This window comes from Chrysochloris asiatica, unplaced genomic scaffold (genome assembly GCF_000296735.1).
Source record: "Chrysochloris asiatica unplaced genomic scaffold, ChrAsi1.0 scaffold00029, whole genome shotgun sequence".
Classification (NCBI taxonomy): Eukaryota; Metazoa; Chordata; class Mammalia; order Afrosoricida; family Chrysochloridae; genus Chrysochloris; species Chrysochloris asiatica.
In genome coordinates this window covers 4,855,627-4,870,930 of record NW_006408547.1, presented here as the reverse complement: position 1 = coordinate 4,870,930, position 15,304 = coordinate 4,855,627, and the positions used below count along the sequence as shown (strand labels likewise).

General features: G+C 38.4%; 1 protein-coding gene across 1 annotated transcript in view; it reads left to right on the top strand.

The window, feature by feature from the left end:
• Positions 1–15,304, top strand: part of LOC102822271 — a 33,896-nt gene that overhangs the window by 7,403 nt on the left and 11,189 nt on the right. Inside the window, exons 5-7 of the mRNA XM_006851535.1 lie at positions 33–4,940; positions 5,445–10,828; positions 11,144–14,418. Coding sequence (XP_006851598.1) covers positions 33–4,940; positions 5,445–10,828; positions 11,144–14,418 — 13,567 coding nt within the window. The remainder of the gene's footprint in view (positions 1–32; positions 4,941–5,444; positions 10,829–11,143; positions 14,419–15,304) is intronic.

Sequence of the window (15,304 nt, the reverse complement as noted above, 5' to 3'; positions counted from 1 at the left end):
CTTTCACCTGCCCTCAAAGATGCTGCATACAGTCCCAGGAAGCTTTCACCTGCCCTCAAAAGGCAGCACAGCAGGAGAAAAACATTAGAAAGCAAAAGTCAAGCCAGTCACAAAGTTCTATTTTTAAAGGCAAAGAAAACACCAATTTCACAGATATTTCAAATCACAGCACATTATACTTCAAAAGGCAGCAAGAAATTAGGGAGCAACAGTAACACAGGGATGAAAGAATTACATCAACTTAAAGGGTTATCAGGTCTAGCTTTGCATCGTATTTGTGTTTCCAAGCTTGTTCTTCCTGACAATAAAAATCATTTCAGACAAAGACTAGTGAAAGTCATGGCAGAATTGGCAAAATGTAGACAAGTTCTCTGGAAGCAAAACAAATCACCAGATGAAAAGAAAATCAATGACACAGGTTCTGTTGAGGACAGAGGAATCTCAGACATCATTCAAAAAGAAAAGCAGCGTGCAGAAAATAAAGAACTAAAACACATTTCACCAGAAATTCTGCCTAAGTTCAAGCAATCCTTCAAGGTCAACACTTACCAGTTAAAATTACCTTTGCATTCATTAACAGAAACAAACTGGAAGAATAAAGAGTCTCCTGAAGATTTCATTGGTGTTGCAGAATTTGCTCCAAATAGCAAAACAATTGATCCGCATATTCCAAAGCATGAAAAACTTTTAAAAGAAGCTGTATCTGAGCCTATGCAGAAAATTTTTTCCTCTTCCAAAATGGAGATGAGTCGAAGCATGAATTCATGGGAAGATCTCAAAAATACTGATAAGTTCCATGTTCAGCTTTCAAATGGAGAGAAGTTATTAACTAGTACATCAACAATGCAAAGTAGCTTTCCAAAAGAAAATGCACAAGAGCAAACAGATCTTCTAGAAGTTGTCATGGAGACTTCAGATATCAATTTGTTTCTTTCACTAAGAAGTGAAAAACACAAAAGTAGTGACAAATTAGCAGGCATAAATATTCGATTGAATACAGAAGGTATAATTCTGAAGGAAAAGAAACCATCAGTACTGAATATTACAGACTATGATGTCCTAAGTCCAAGTAAGGAAACAAAATGCAACACTAGAAGCAACATAAAATATATGAGTAAAGAAAAAACATCAGATACATTTCAGAATTTTGCCTACGCTACCATTTCTGAACCATCTGATTTGGAAATGTACAGCAGAATAAAATCTGAGACAGACACATCAAGGCATTTAACAGCAGAGCAAAAGAAACAACCAAATGAAGAGAAAATATGCAATGCAAAATCCATTGATAAGGACTACATACGAGATATTTTTAAAAGTCCACAATGTGAACAAGAGGAAGAGCGAGAACCTTTACAAGAAGCAGCTTCACAGTCAGTGCAAGATTTCAAAGTCCCCATACATTTAAAGCAGCTGCTCAAAAACGTCAAATATGAAATGGAACAGAGCAGTTCAGGAAGTAAGGAACCCCAAACTAAGGAGCAAACAATACCAACACAAACACTTTCTACAGAGACTATTTTGGAAACTATCCCATGCCCCACAATGGATCCATTTCAAGTTGACAAGCTGAAGCAAAGCACAAACAGGAATACAAACAGAGAATATACTGGTGATTCAAGGACTCCACGTTCATTGCCAGAGAAAGTACAAGTTGGTGAACATTTACGCGAAACAACAGAGTGTGATGTCCCATTTAGTAGAAGCCCAAGAAAGTCACCGGAGGGTTATGTTGCAGAAAAAAGGGAAGAATTAAAAAGAGTTTTACCTAAATTTGCTCTGGAGTCTTTTAATATCTACATGCCTACTTTATCAAAATTTAAAAGGCCAAAAACAAGAAAAAAATTATCAGGAACAAAAAGTGCGTCCAGTCGCAAACATGTAATTATGAAAGTAAAGAAGCCAGCAATTTCCCTGATGCCACACATCAATGGATATGGTACTCCAAGTCATAGAAAGAAATTGGGATGTTATTTTAAAAATATAATGAAACAAATCCTACATGGTAAAATTATGACAGGCGTGTTTCTGAATGTAATTTACCCAGACGTGGCTATTGTGCCCAATATTATAATGTATCACAGATTAAGAGCAAAGAAGCGTAATCATACCAATTTAACGCTTAGGACTTCCCAAGTAGAAAGGGAAGAGAGGTGTTCAGATTCTACTAACAAGGGAGATGTCTCTAAAGACATGCTAGAAACTAAGTTGCAAAATGAAGTGAACCAGGAAGCTCAACCAAAAGCTGTTCCTCATGATAGTTGCCATTTCATTTTTAATGCAAATCCAGTTAAGGAGCTTAAAACAGAAAAAGACATGCAGCAAGAAATCCCATTCACAGAAGCCACTGTGGAGTCTAGTGACTCCCTTTTAATGGACCAATTTCCTGTTAAGAATGTGCAGAAAAGCCTCACAGGACCAACACACAATCTAGGCTCTGAAGAGTCTAAGATACCTGTTGCGGACAATGTAGAATCACCACAACACTTACCAGCAACTTTCTCAGAGACTTGTAACCTAAAGCTCAAAGCTAAAAAGATAAACCCAGGTAAAGGACTAGAAGAGGAATTTATAAATACCATTTACTGTTCCATGGATGGCAGGTTAGGAGCAGAGCCAAGCCGTTGCTGTCAGGCTCAGTCAAAGCAAGGAGAACCAGCAGATGAAGAGTCATCACAGTATGCTGACTCTTCTCATCAGAGGAGTATCTCCTACAACAGAGAAGAAAAAGTGCAAGACAGAGAGGAAGAAGAACAAAGAGATTTACCAGAAGCAACTCCACAGCATAAGCATATCCAAGATCCCAGATCTGATATATGTCTTGTGAGGGAGATCCACCCAGAACTGAACTATTTGACAGTGAAGCTGCCTATTGACAGGCAAGAAGATGCACAATGCCAAACATGTTTTGCACAAACTGTTTTGGAAGCTAGCCCTATAAGGGATCCAAGAGAAGCTGAGCAGCTACAGCAAGCTAGCAATTCAGAATATGACATAAAAGTCCCTGTGACTCCCAAGATTCAGCTGCCAAAATTAGAGGACTCACCACTCAATAAACTTCTGGACACGATGACAGAATGTGATTTTTCATCTGATGGAAACCCTGAAAGGGAATGTGATTATTATTTTGTGGAAGAAAATTCAGAGCTACCAAAAGATTTGCAACTGACACACCTGCAGTCTTCTGATTCCTTTAAATCTTTTGTTTCTGAATCTAAAAGACAAAAAACCACAATAGCAAACAAGCAAACAATAATGAGTGGCAAATGTACAATTATGAAAGCAAAAAAGTCACCAATTTCACATATGCTTAATGGAAGATATAGTAGACGATGCCATCTTTACATGAAGTCAAAAGATCTGCCTCAAAGTAAAAGTGTGGCAGATGCACATCTGGACACCAGTCAGTCTACTGTGTCTATTTTGCCTAACAACACAAGTAGTAGCTTAAAGGAGGCAGACATGAAAATGAGGCAGATAACAAGACTTGACCACATACAGCCAATCCAAGACACACTGCCAACTAGAAGGAAAGTCTGGTGCCAAGATTCTATTGGTATGAGTAGTATGTCGAGTACTGTGAAATATGGAAAGGAAGAGGAAGGAAAACATGAAGCTTTACCAACTCCAGAGAATAACCAACACTTCAGATCCTGTGAATATCAGAAGAAGGATCATGACCTTGTCAAATCAGATGAGCTGTTGAACCAACTAAGAAGTACCAATATTCAGGTGCAAACACAAACACGCTTTACACAAACAATTTTGGATTCTACTTCATTCCCTGCGATGAATCCGTTTCGATTTGAAAAGCTAGAGGAATGTGTTAGCATTTCACCTCCAAAGTCAGAGGAGTCAAAGACTGATGAAATAATACTTTCTGCAAAAGAATGTGGTGCCCTATCTGATGGAAACCACCAAAAGGAACAGGATGGTGGTATCGAAAAGAAAAAGACAGTGGCTTTTGATGTCTGTATGCCTGCTTTATCTCCATCCAAAAGGGAGGAAATCTTCAGAAAATTTTCAGATATGAACATTTCAGTGAGTCCCAAATGTGGCATTATAAAGGCAAAGAAACCATCAAATTCATACATGTTCAATATCAATGGTAGTGCTGGCTCAGACCATAGAAAAGAATTGGGATACAACTTGATCAACAAAACGAAAGAGATGCATTACGATAAAGAAGCCCAAGACAAAATATACCCTTTTGTAACTATTACACCTGACATTAGAATGTATAACAAAATAGAGACAGAGGAAGGTCTGTTAGGGGGAAAATATCTCAGTTCTACACATGTAAAGCTAGAGCTATCAGCACATGAAGGGCACATTACTTCAGATGACACCAAAGAAGCCAGTCTTCAAGATCAAGATGAAGAAGAAGCAAGTGAACCCGAGGCATTGTTTACAATAATCCCACAGTGCAGTCAGCATTTCATATTCTCTTCAAGTCAGGGGAATAGACTTGACCTTCATGAATCAGAAAAACAAAGAAGTAGGAGAATTCTGCTTGTTACAGAACAAGATGTACCACAGCAGATAGAGCCTCTAGAGCCAATTCAGTTTGAAGAGCCAAAGAAAAGCTTCCAGCAACAAAATGACACAATATATCCAGTGAGCTCCAAGCCTCCTCCTCTAGAGTCTGGAGAATCACTAAAAAATCGTGAAGTATTAACTGATATAATAAAATGTGATGTCCCAACTGATGGAAGCTATAAAGGGCAATTGCACATTCCTGAAAAGGGGGTAAAGGCAGAGTTAAGTAATCTACAAGCAACTATCCTAGAACCTGTGCATTTTGCCACAAGTGATCTACCTGAATCTAAAAGACAAAGGAAGGCCACTAAATACAGACCCTTAGAAAGTAGAATGAGTCTCAAACGTGCAATTATGAAGGCAAAGAAGGCACCAATTTCACAGATATTTAATATCCATAGGTGTGGTCATATAAAACTACATCCAAAGAACACCAAATCACAAACTGCTGAATCGTTAATTCATACAAAAGACTCTGGGAGCCCATTTGATGAACTTCACATGAGGGTTCTGGAAGCTCTAACTGCAAAGAAAAAGGAAGGACTACCACCAGATTTATTAGCAACCATTCTGAAGACTTGTGATTTCTCCACGCTTGCTTCACTTGCATCTAAAAGGAAGCAAAACTATTTAAAACTGACAGACAAGAGAAAGAAAATGAGTCCCAAATATGTCACTTTGAAGACAAACAAGAGATCAATTTCCAAGACATTTAATATGCCACGAGGTGCCACTCTAAGCCATAGAAGGCAATTAGAACACAACTTCAAAACCATGATGAAACAAGTTAAGTTTGTGGCAGATGTGTTCCAAAATGTCATTTCCCATCCCGTGCCTGTGTCACTTGACAGTAAAATGCATGACAGAATGAAAGTAAATACAGACATGCTGTGTAATTCATCCAGATTCCATCATGAATTGCAACAGCAAGAGCAATCACCCAATGAAGACAGAGTCTGTTGTGTCAATCCCAGTAAAAATGAAATAAAAGACCAAGGTAGAGGAGAAGAGAATGCTGGAGACCAAGTCAAAGCAATCCCACTGAATTCCCAACACTTCAGTTTCAGTGTTCATGAAACGAAGGAACTCAACTTTGTGAAATCAGATCTGGAACTGAAGAATTCAGAAAGAAAAAGCATCTTAGGATCCTTCACTACATCGCCAGAGCTACCGCAACAAACACTTGACACACAAAAGCTAGTGAAGACTATTTTGTATTTTATTTTGCATTCATTGCCATTAGAGATGATACAGAAAAGGAAAAAAATACAAAAAACCTTTAAAAATACAGAACGTACAGAGATTTTATATTCAATGCCAGGGAAATCAATTCGTAGAGCTTTAAATGTTTCAACAGAGAGCGATAACCCCTTTGAAAGAAACACTAGAAAAGAACTCTCTTGTAATCCAGAGGAAAAGATAAAGTCACAAAAAGATTTACAAGCGAGAACCCGAGAACTTCTTGATCTTCCCATGCTTATTTCAGACTCTAAAGGGCATAAGAGGCCAACACAATTACCAGGCAAGAAAAGTACAGTGAGTACCAAATGTGCAACTTTGAAGCTACAAAAGCCACCAATGCCACAAACTCTGAGTGTCACTGCAAGTGTCAGCCTAAACCATGAGAAAAAACAGATACACAACTTTGAAGTCAAGGTAACAGAGCTGCAGCAAGGGAAAAGTATACCAGATGCCTTTTCGAATACCCATGTCTCTTTTGCATCAGCTTCAGCTGATGTTAAAACTTGTGAAACAATAGACACAGAGACAAACAGATTAAGAAAAATAAGATCCAGATTAATGTCACAAATCTGTTCCATAAATAAAGGCGGTACCATAAATCAGAGAGATGCAAAAGTGCAAGAAAAGGGTCAGGAGAAAGCTTTGCTAAAAGCCATCCCACAATGGTTTCAACAAGACATGCTCGCTGACTATCAAAAGGAAGAGCCAGACCCTGTTAGGTCACATACAGGTTTGCACAGTTCAGGAAACAAACAAAAGCAAGAATTGGTTACAATGCAAGAGGTGGCACAAGAAACAACTTTTTCAGAAACAACTTTAGAGACTCTTTCTTGCCCTCTAAAGGACCTGTTTCAAGTCAAGTCATCAGAAAAGAACATCAAAACACAAAAAGGTGTAACATATGCAAGAGATCCAAAGATTTCATCTCAGACCTTAGGGAAATCAGTAGTGGATGTACATTTACAAAGTGAAGTAGGTAAATCACGTGAGAGAAGCCATGAACGGGAACTTGATGGTCAGATTGTTAAGGTGAAGGCAAACGTACCAGTCTTTGAGGCTCTTGATTTCCCCAGGCCTGCTTTATCTGAATTTGGGGAGCAGAGAAAGGAAGCACAAACCTCTAAGTGTGTACCTGGGAAAGGAGAGATGTCATCATTTTTAGAGACAATCAGTATCACTAAGTATAGTGACCTAAGCTACAGAAAGGAACCCAAATGCAAGCTTAGACACATAACTAAAGAAATAGCTCAAGGCATGCCAAATATATTCGTGAATTCTTATCTTCCACCCACATCTGATTTATCTGGCACCAAAATGCATAAAAATGTAAACGCAAGAGAAGATCTGTTAAGACAAACAAACAATGTTGCACAGCTAACTCTAGATGAAGAGAAAAGATTGCATGTGAATTCCTCTAATAAATGGAGCATCTCAAGCAACACATTAGAAGAAAGAAGGCAAAATGAAAAAGAAAATAAGAACAAAGACGTTTTATTAGAAGCAGGTGTGCAGTTCCTGGAGAGCACAGGAAGTAGAAAAGATCTAAGTGTGGTTACTACAGAGAAAGAGGCTCAGCAACTAACACTGGTTTGTTCTAAAATGACCCCATTTCAGATCAACCCAGCACAAAAAAATACATCATATACCAGCAATGGGATGACAATTCCATCGCCAAAGTCAAGGAAAGCAATAGGTGACAGTCTTGTCATTGATAAGACAGAGTACAGTATGGCACTGGATGGGATCCCTATAAGGAAGCTGAATGTTAGTAAGGCAGTTGTTGTTCAACCTGAGGAGAGGGAGAAAGACATAGTAACTCAGAGACTGGTAAAATACGCAACTGATCAAAATGTCCTCCCGGCCAAAACTGAGCACGTGGTGCTCGGAGATCCAAATGAGGAAGTCCCAGCAAAGAAACTGGATAGTCATGGTGCCAAGAAAAATGAAGACTCACAAAGAGATATGCTAATCATGGGCATGGTGTCTGTTTTATCGGATTCTAAAAGGCAGAAAAATGTGTTAAATTTTCCAGAACGGAAAGGTATGATGGATCCCAAATATAAAACTAAGAAGACAAGGAAGTTTCTGTGTTCAAAGCTATCTAATGTCACCAGGCATGGGAATCTACACTGTAAGAAGGAACTGGAGCATATTTTGAAATCTAACATAAGGGACATGCAGCAAAGTAAAATTATAGCTCACTCATTTTTGCCACCCAAACCTGTTGCAACTGGTAGAAATGTAGATACTGAAATGAAAAGCACATCAAAAGTAGTGACAGATAAAGCAAAATTAAAATTACACAATTCTATCTATCCCGGACTAGCACAATCATCACAAGATGGGGAAGCATGGAAGGTCAATTTTACTGATACACAAAGCAGATTAAGCAACACAATGAAAATGAACATGCAATATGAAGAGGAAGGAAAAAACTTAAAAACAATGTTGGAAGAATCTGTTTCATACTTCAATTCCCATGCAAGTCAAATGAGAGATTGTGGCAAAACAGAATCTGGACTAGATAGTTCAGAAGTCAGAAAGACACAGAATTTGCTTTATACAGTCCAAGAAATGAAGCAAGAAACAGATTGTAAAAAAGCTGTATTGGAGCCTGTTTCTAGACACATGATGAATTTTCAAGTTCAACCAGTGAAACAAGGTTTCCATACACACGAAGAAATAGAATGTATGGAAAGCACGGACGTATCGAAAGCACACACAGACATTCCTAGAGTCTACGTGTTCGGTGATCATCCGCTTTTAAAGCAAAATAAATCATCAGATGAAGGTGAAGCTAGGCCAAAAGATTCCACTGAGAAGAAATGCACACCTACAATCATAAAAGACACAAAATTGCAAGATAAAGAGGGAGAAAGAAGTGACAAAAAAGCCTCAGTGCATCTGACTCGACTTTCCTTACAAATGCAGCTTGTGAAAGAGAGCATAAAAGCACAAGAGCTCATAACATGTAGGAAAAGCCCAAAGAATTCATCTCCCAAACCCGAGAAATCAGTCATTGGAGAACTATTAATAGGCACAACAGAGCATGGTGCTACTTGTCATGAGAGCCCTGGGAGGAGCAAGGAGAGTCAGCTCATAGGAGAAAAGGCAGGGTCTCATAAAGGCTTCCCAGACACTGTCACTGCCCTGCAGTATTCTGGCTTACCTATGCCCATTTTATCAGAAAATAACAAGCAAAGAAGTATATTACAGCCACAAGGCACGAAAAGAACTATGAAATACAAATATTTATCTAGAAAGGTCAAGAAGCTCCTAATTCCACAGTCATGTTATGTCACAGGTGGTACTTCTCCAAGCTATGGCAAGTTCAAGTACAGCCGGAAACTGATCTTACAAGAAAACCACGAGGCAGATGCATTTCTCAATACCAGTCGTTCTCCCATACTTGCTCCGTTGGACATCGAAATGGATAAGAAATTAAAGGCAGAAGAAGTAGACATATTAAGGCAAACTACTATCAATCTTACACAAATGCAGCAAGAAAAATCAGATGACAGGAAAGCACAGGAGACATATTCTAGTAATAAGAGAAGGTCCTCAAGAAATACATTTAAAAAAATATTCGAACAGTACCAAGAAATTGTCCCAAAAGAAACTCCACCTTATATACAATCACTCAAGTCCGATACATACCAAATAAAAACTCCTGATTTAGTCCAATCAAAAAATGGAATGTATAGTAAAAGAAGAAGGGAATGTCTAGATTTTATTGTGAGAGAACAAGATGTGCAGCAACAAACATCTTTTCCAGAAACTGTTTCGGATTCTACTTCCTGCCACATAACGAGTCAGTTTCAAGCTGAGAAACTGAAGGAAGACAACCAAACACACAAAGGAATACAGGTTACTGACAGTACTAAGATTCCACCACCCATATTAGTGACTGATAAACTCTCACTTGATCCAACAGAGAGTGACAATGAGCCAAATGGAACACTTCAAAATAATCTGGGTCACTGTATTGCAGAAGAAAGGACAGAGTTAATAGAACATATAGCAACAACTTTCTTGGAGCCTTTAGATTTCTTCACGCCTGCTTTTTATAACTCGAAAATTCCGATAAACCCAGTACAATTCTCAGAAAAGAAAATTACATTGAGTCTCAAATGCCTAACTCTGAAGGAAAATAAATCATCAATTTCAAAGGTATATAAAATCCACCGACAGCTTTTTATAAAACACAGGGAGAAACTCCACTACATTTTAAAAGCCAAAATGAAAGAGAGATTTCGAAGTAAAAATGTGGCTGATATATATCCAAATACTGCTGAGTTCACACCAGATACCTCTGCCATTCAAAAGCAAAGTGGATTCCCAACAAAGATGGAGACAAGGGCATCTAGGTTTGGTCATCTACTGCTACCACAAGTGGAGTCACCAGCTGAAGGGATAGCAAGGCATTCAGATTCCAATGAGATGGGAGGTGCTTCAAACATTTTAAAGGAAGCAGAATTACATGATGGTGTAAGTGAGGAGGAGAAGCAAGAGCTGCTCGTAGACACTGGCCCAGTGTATACCAAAACATTCATGGTAAATGCAGATCTCATAATGAAACCTGATCCTGGCAAATCAGAAGGTGTCATTTTAGGCGAATCTTCTTCTCCCAAAAGTCAGCTCTACACAGAGAATTCAGAAAAAAATTTAAAAATAGAAAATCCCCAAAATACACGAACAAGTCTTGAAACTGAACTCCCAAATATGAAAAGATCAGAAATGGATGTAGAACTGAGTGAGCCAAAAGGTGATGCTATGTCTAGTAAAATGGGTAAAAATATCATTGGAAATTCCATTGTGAAAGAAAAAGCTCAACGTGGCAGTTTAGCAGGAACTATTCTAGGTTCTGTTGGCAGACATTTGCATGCTTCAGAAAGAATTAAAAGACAGAATGGTGGCCTAAAAACAGTTGGCATGTCAAGCACCAATCCTCAAGGTATACCTTTGAAGTTAAAGCAATCGCTTAATACCACAGGTCTATACATTAATAAGCATCAGGAAGAGAACTTTAAAGCCCAGAAGATAGAAGGTAAAACAGTATTCAATGCAGAGCTAAATCATCCTGTATGCCCTTCTATGTCTATCTCCCCACACACAGAAATGGAGCAGTCACCTAGTACATGGGCTTTATATGCAGAATCTGCTGATGAGAGAAATGCCCCACATGAAGCAAAAGCTAGAGAGAAAGAAGAATATGAGCAACAAGTCTTGTTTAGGACAGCTTCACAGTATACCCAGCCATTTCAGTTTGGTGCAGATCAAATGACAGAACCTGACCCTTTCAGATTAGAAGTACCGTTAATCAATACAGTGCACCCCAAGAACATCACTCCTCAGAAAACAGAAATTGGTTTAATAGAGCAAGAGACAGAGATAGAAGTTCTCGAAGGGATTGGTCCAGAGTCTGTTTTTTTGTCTAAGCTATGTCAGCTTCGTACTGAAAAGCAGAAGATGGAATTGAAAACTAGAAACTGGAAAACAGTAGTAAATACAAAGGCAGAGAGATCATTAACCAATGCATTTTCTTTTAATACAATGGTTTATGATAGCTCATTACAGCGTAGAGAAGGAAAAGAACTAAAAGGGCAGGGATATTTTGCCCTGCATAAGAAACAGCAAAAGTCACATGTCTCAGGACATTTCTGGGATTCTGTTTATGCCGAAACACCTACATATCCTGAAATTAGAAAACATCAAGATAAGGCAAGCATATCACATGTAGAAAACACTGTGCCCATCAGACAAATAAAGCTGAAGAAAAATAAAACACCCGTTTCCCAGCTGCTTAGTATTACCCGACATGGTATGAGAAACACTAAAAAAGAACTGAGATATAACATTAAACCAGAGGAGGCATCTGAGCAGAGGGAAAATGTAGATTTAGTTCTGAAAGCTATTTATGAATCTGTATGCATTACTTCTCATTTTCAAAAGCTTTCAGAAGAAATAAAAATGGAAAAAGAAAAGCCTAGAGGGGCAGTACTCATTACTCCACAGCTAAATCTAGAGAAACCACTAAATGGAAGACAAACATTATCTTCAAGATCCAAAAACCTCAAACAATATACGAGAGAACAAGAATGCCAATGCAATTTAGTAGATATGCCTCAACGACATACCCAACAGTTAAGGCTTAGCTCACAACAAAAGAAGAGGCGCCATCGCGCCAAATTCAAAGTAGACTTGCGGAGAAAGGTGTTCTCTGAAGAGGCCTTACAGAAAGGAGAATCTGATTATATTGTACTCGATATCCCCAGCAGTAGAAGAGGAGGAGTCTTCATTAAATGGCAAGAGGCACAGAAGTATTTCTTGAAACAAGAAACGCAGAAACTAGAAATGATTCCTGAAACCAGTCTGGATTTTACTTCCTGTCCTAAGAAGAAACCTCCTCATTTAAGAAGGATAATAAAAGTCAGAACAAAGCCACATTTAAATTTCTCAATTTCACGGAGAAAAAAAGGATTGAAGTTGACTAATAGCCTATTAAATTCACAAAAACAATGGTTTCTTGTTCCAGGGGGAAAGGCCCAGAAACTGAAGCCTTACCCAGGGATGATGCTGGAGCCTATATCCTCTTGCTTACTGGATCAATTTCATACCAAAAAGTCAAAGGAAGAAGTGAAAATCAAAGATAATATTTTAAAGGGCTCAACTCAACAGGAAAAGAAAATATCAAATAAAGAATATATTCCAAGTGTGGACTTCCTTTCCAAAAGTACAGAACAACTACTCATGCTTATTAAGAAACAGAAGAAAAGGAAAACAAATAGAAAGAACAAAGAATTTAAAATAGTAGCCAATATGAACGTAGACATGAACTTTGGTCCAGCTCTAGAGTTTTCACCAGCACATCTTCTTCACACAACAGAGCATGCTGACACAATCAGACAAAGAGATGGACAGGAACTAAGCAGGAGCTTAGACATGCAAAGGGGACAGTATTGGTTGGGTGGTCCAGGGGCTTTCCTGGACTCTACCTATACAAATAGACTTATTTCTCCTGAAGGAATAGGCCAAAAAGATCAAAGAAAAGATACCATGAAAAGTACCATGTCACCCAAAAGGATAAAAATGAAGGCAAAGAAAACACTTGTTTTCCAGCTACTTCATATTACAAGATATGGACCCCGAAGCAATAGAAAGAAGCTAAGATGTGACATTAAGATACAGAAGGAGTGCCAGCCAGGTGAAAATGTAGCCAATTTAGTCCTGAAAACTACCTGTGATTCTGGATCTCTTCCATCTTCCATTCAAGAGCTTATAGAAGTAAAAAGGGAGAAAGAAAGGACTAGGAAGCAGATGCTCATTCCACCACAGCAAAAGCTGGAGAAATCACAAAACGAAAGAAAAATGTCACCTTTAAAGTCCATTTATAAAAGTGATATAGTAAGAGAGATAAAAAAACCAAAACGATGTATTAGAAAACAAAAAGAAAAATACCAAAGTGTTTTACTAGACATTTTCCCACAATATAGAAGTCATTTAGTGTTTAGCAAACCAAAGAAGAAGTCCAACCAATTTAAATTAAGAGTAGATTTGGAAAAAGAAGTGTATCCTGATCTATCTTTACAAAAAAGGAGTAGCAATTATACTTGTTTCGAAATCTCCCAAAACGTAAAGGAAGGTCATGTAGACACTGACAGACATTTATTTTCAGTTCCATGGGCAAGAAAAGGATCAGTCGAAACTGGTATCCCATTACATCCAGAAGTACAGAATATGCTTTTTACAGAAATGGATACATTTCAACATAAGACTTGCAAGGAGCAAGAATTGCTGAAACAAGAAAGTGTTTCAGAAACAAATCTGCGGTCTGCTACTTGCCCCTTTATGGAACCTGTTCCTTTGGAAAACACTGGACAGTTGACTCAAGGAAACATGTATGTGAACAAAAGAAACATTTCACATCCATTCGGAAGAGAAGGATTAAAGGACACTGATATTTTGCCAGATTCAAAAGGAAAGAAATTTCTTAGTACACATCTAGATGTTCAGCAAAAACTAGCTGGAGTGCAGAAAGGAGAGGTGAAACCAAATCAGATTCCTGAAGAGATTTTGAATTCCCTATCTTTCCCCAGTAGGGAACCTCTTTATTTAAAACAGGTAGTAGATACAAAAAGCAAAGAAGACATTAACATTTCTATAACTTTAAATGTAAATCCATGGGAAACAGATCAAATAAAATTAACTAATGTTCCACTAAAATCAAATAGACAAAATATGGACTGTTCAAAAATACTGGGGGCAAAGCAACCAAACCTTTCTAGAGAACATACTCAGGAATCAATTTCTCCTTGCATCTTACATCAGTTTCATATTGAAAAGTGCAAGGAAGAAGTATCAGCAAGAGAAACAAGTTCAGAAATTTTGAGTCCAACAGTAGAGAAAGCACCAAACATATTAGATATCTGGGTGGGTCAACCTCCATGTGCAGGAGGAATTAATTTGCACAACAGAGGAAGAGAAGAGTATCAACCAGAAAGCATCTGCCAGACTTGTCTATCGTCTCTTTCTCCCTCTTCAGGGGATATACTTCAGATTAAAACACCACAGGTACAGAAATCATTAAGGGAAATAAACAGTCCATTGTGTCACAGCTCAAATACAGAAGGAATTGGCATACTTATAGCTGGAAAGGAAGAAGAGCAATTAGAAAGTTCAAAGCAGACACCATGTGTAAAGAAAGCATCAAAAGAAATAGTTAACATCACAGAAAACACTTTGAGTGTAGAAGAAATTGGCAGAAAATATGCACAACCAGAATACTTGCACCAGACTATTCCAAAGTCCATTTCTCACTCATTGGTGGCTAGAACTCAAAGTCAGGCACAAGGTGTAAAGCAGGCATCAGAAGTAGTTAGTGTCATGGATCACACTCCAAATGTAGAGGAAACTGACTTGCTTTTTACAGGAAAAGAACACCAACCAGAAAATATGCACCAGAGTATTCCAAAGCCAGCTTCTAACTCTTTGGTAGATAGAACTCAAAGTCAGACACAAGGTGTAAAGAAGGTATCAGAGGAAGTAGTTAGTGTCATGGACCACAGTCCAAATCTAGAAGAACAACAACCAGAAAGTATGCACCAGACTATTCCAAAGCCAGCTTCTAACTCTTGGGTGGATAGAGCTCAAAGTCAGACACAAGGTCTGAAGCCGGCATCAGAAGAAGTAATTCGCGTCATGGACCACAGTCCAAATCTAGAAGAACAACAACCAGAAAGTATGCACCAGACTATTCCAAAGCCAGCTTCTAACTCTTTGGTGGATAGAGCTCAAAGTCAGACACAAGGTCTGAAGCCGGCATCAGAAGAAGTAATTCGCGTCATAGGTCACATTTTAAGTGCAGAAGAAATTGACTTGCTTATGACAGGAGAAGAAGAACCACCACCAGAGAGTATGCACCAGGCTATTCCAAAGCCAGCTTCTAACTCTTTGGTGGACAGAGCTCAAAGTCAGATACAAGATGTAAAGAAGGCATCAGAAGAAGTAATTAGTGTCATGTACC